The sequence below is a fragment of the Sesamum indicum genome, linkage group LG9, assembly GCF_026168435.1.
Source record: "Sesamum indicum cultivar Baizhima isolate 11 linkage group LG9, ASM2616843v1, whole genome shotgun sequence".
NCBI lineage: Eukaryota > Viridiplantae > Streptophyta > Magnoliopsida > Lamiales > Pedaliaceae > Sesamum > Sesamum indicum.
This window is the reverse complement of record NC_142665.1, coordinates 7585335-7587452: the sequence shown is the minus strand read 5'-3', so window position 1 is coordinate 7587452 and position 2118 is coordinate 7585335. Positions and strand designations below refer to the sequence as shown.

The 2118-nt window shown below is 42.6% G+C and overlaps 1 protein-coding gene across 1 annotated transcript; it reads left to right on the top strand.

The window, feature by feature from the left end:
• The first annotated feature begins 312 nt into the window (after nucleotides 1–312).
• On the top strand, nucleotides 313–1610 carry LOC110012617 (F-box protein At2g27310). Its single transcript, XM_020696983.2, has one exon. The coding sequence runs from the start codon at nucleotides 437–439 to the stop codon at nucleotides 1430–1432; it is 996 nt and encodes a 331-aa protein (XP_020552642.1). The 5' UTR covers nucleotides 313–436; the 3' UTR covers nucleotides 1433–1610.
• Nucleotides 1611–2118: the final 508 nt, after the last annotated feature.

Sequence of the window (2118 nt, the reverse complement as noted above, 5' to 3'; positions counted from 1 at the left end):
TGGTAATTACAAGTTACATAGTTAAATTTTATTTGTTGTAAATATAAGAAAAGATGGGAGGTGGGGGATTATAATAGTAAAACGGGAAAAGACAGTGAAGTTTAGGATGGAGGAGGATAGGTGTGGGATGCAATGGAGCAAGAGCAGGTTAGTACTCAGTCTTCACTCTTGACCAACACTTACTTCATTATTTTTGCTATCAATATCCAATATACACATAATCCTTTGGAAATGCCATTTTGGGTTTGCAAGTCAAACTCTCATATCTGGATCCCAAACCCAAACACTTTCTTCTTCACTTTCCTTAAAACTCTATTCTTGACCCGGACCCCTCTATAAATATCCCATTCCCATTCCCTTTCCTCATTCAAACGCTGTATATATCATCATATTTGATCATATCCTCCCTACTCCAACAAACATAACACAAACCTCCATGGCTTCAACCACTACGCCTCCCTCCATCACCTCCCTCCATCCAGACATCATCAAATCCCACATCCTCAACAGACTCGACGGCCCCGCTCTTGCCTCCACCAGCTGCGCCTCCCCCCAGTTCCTCTCTCTCTGCTCCGAAGATCATTTGTGGAGGTCCATTTGCAACTCCTCCTGGCCCTCCACCACCCACCCCACCGTCCGCCGTGCCATCGCTGCTTTCCCTTCCGGCCACCGCTCCTTCTACTCCGATTCTTTTCCCTCCGTCCGCTGCCGCGGCCCTGCTTACCAGTCTGAGAAAGCCCGTCAAGTACGTGTGCCGGAGACGTCGGAATTTATCTCCGCTGTGGATATTTATTGCGACGAGAAACTAGTGTACTCCAAAGTCTTGGTAACGGAGACGCTTTCCGGCTGGTTCCTGAGCTCGCCTTTCAGAATCGACCTCTTGGAGCCCAAAGAAACGGTCCCGACGCCGCTGAAGTACGACGGCGAGGACGGCGCGTGCATGGAACTCGCAGAGGACCGCATAACAGTAAGCTGGATCCTGATCGACCCCACCAAGAAACGGGCGGTAAACGTCGCCAGCCTCAAGGCGGTGGAGGCGCGGCGGCACTGGCTGACGGAGGACATACAGCTGCGCTACGCCACAGTGATGGCCGGCCAGGGCGGGGAGCTAGTGCAGTGCGGCGTGGTAATGACCTGCGGCGGGAAGGAAGGGGGGGAACTGCAAGTGAGGGAGGTGAGCATGCAGGTGGAGGACATGGAGGGCAGAACCCTGACGGGGATAGACAGTTTGGTAATTTTGGATGAGGCCATGGAAGGACAGAGGCGGAAGAGCGACAGCAAGAGTGAGAAAGCCATATATGAAAGCTTCTTGAGCATGAAAGTGGAGTGTAGAGAGAGAAAGCAGAGGAGAGAGAGAGGGGTGGACATGGTCTGCATAGCCGCCGGAGTTTCCATTTTCTTGGCGATTTGGATGATTTTTTTCTGGAGATGAAAATCGAAATTAGGTTAGGTAAAAAAAGTATGATTAAATTAGAGTTAGCATATTAAAATTGTATGATTATTTAATTCGTTTAGATTTGGTAGATAAGCTTGAAAAGGACCCATTAACTAAAGTTGGGTTATATGTAGAAATTAATTATACATTGGAATAAATCTTGTTAAATAATGTATTTGAGTCCCATTGAATCTTCTTTTCAAATTTTAATTGGATGTGGGGACGTGTTATGTGTTACGCGTTTACAAGTTTTTTTTTTTTTTTTTAAGTTTAACTTATTTTTAAAATTTATCCAACATTTTATAAATTATATAATTTTATTTTATTCAAATACATTAAAATATTATTTTAAGATTATATATAATAACTCTAAAAAATTTTGTGAAGTACATGAATTGTTACGATACTAAATAAATTTTGCCAAAAGCTGTCTCAAAGTATTAGAGTCCGTTAATAAAACGTGATAAAGGTTGATTGGATGGCCGATCCGTCCATCAAGATTAAGTTTGGAGACGTTATGTTATAATCCAATCGTATTCCATCAATAAATAACTATTAATTTATTTTATTATATATTTTACTCAAAATAAACCTATTAATCATTTATTTCACAAAAGAAAATGGTTGATTATCTCCTACGAAGATAAGTATGAAGTTAAAGGCCCCACAAACTTTTCAAAAAT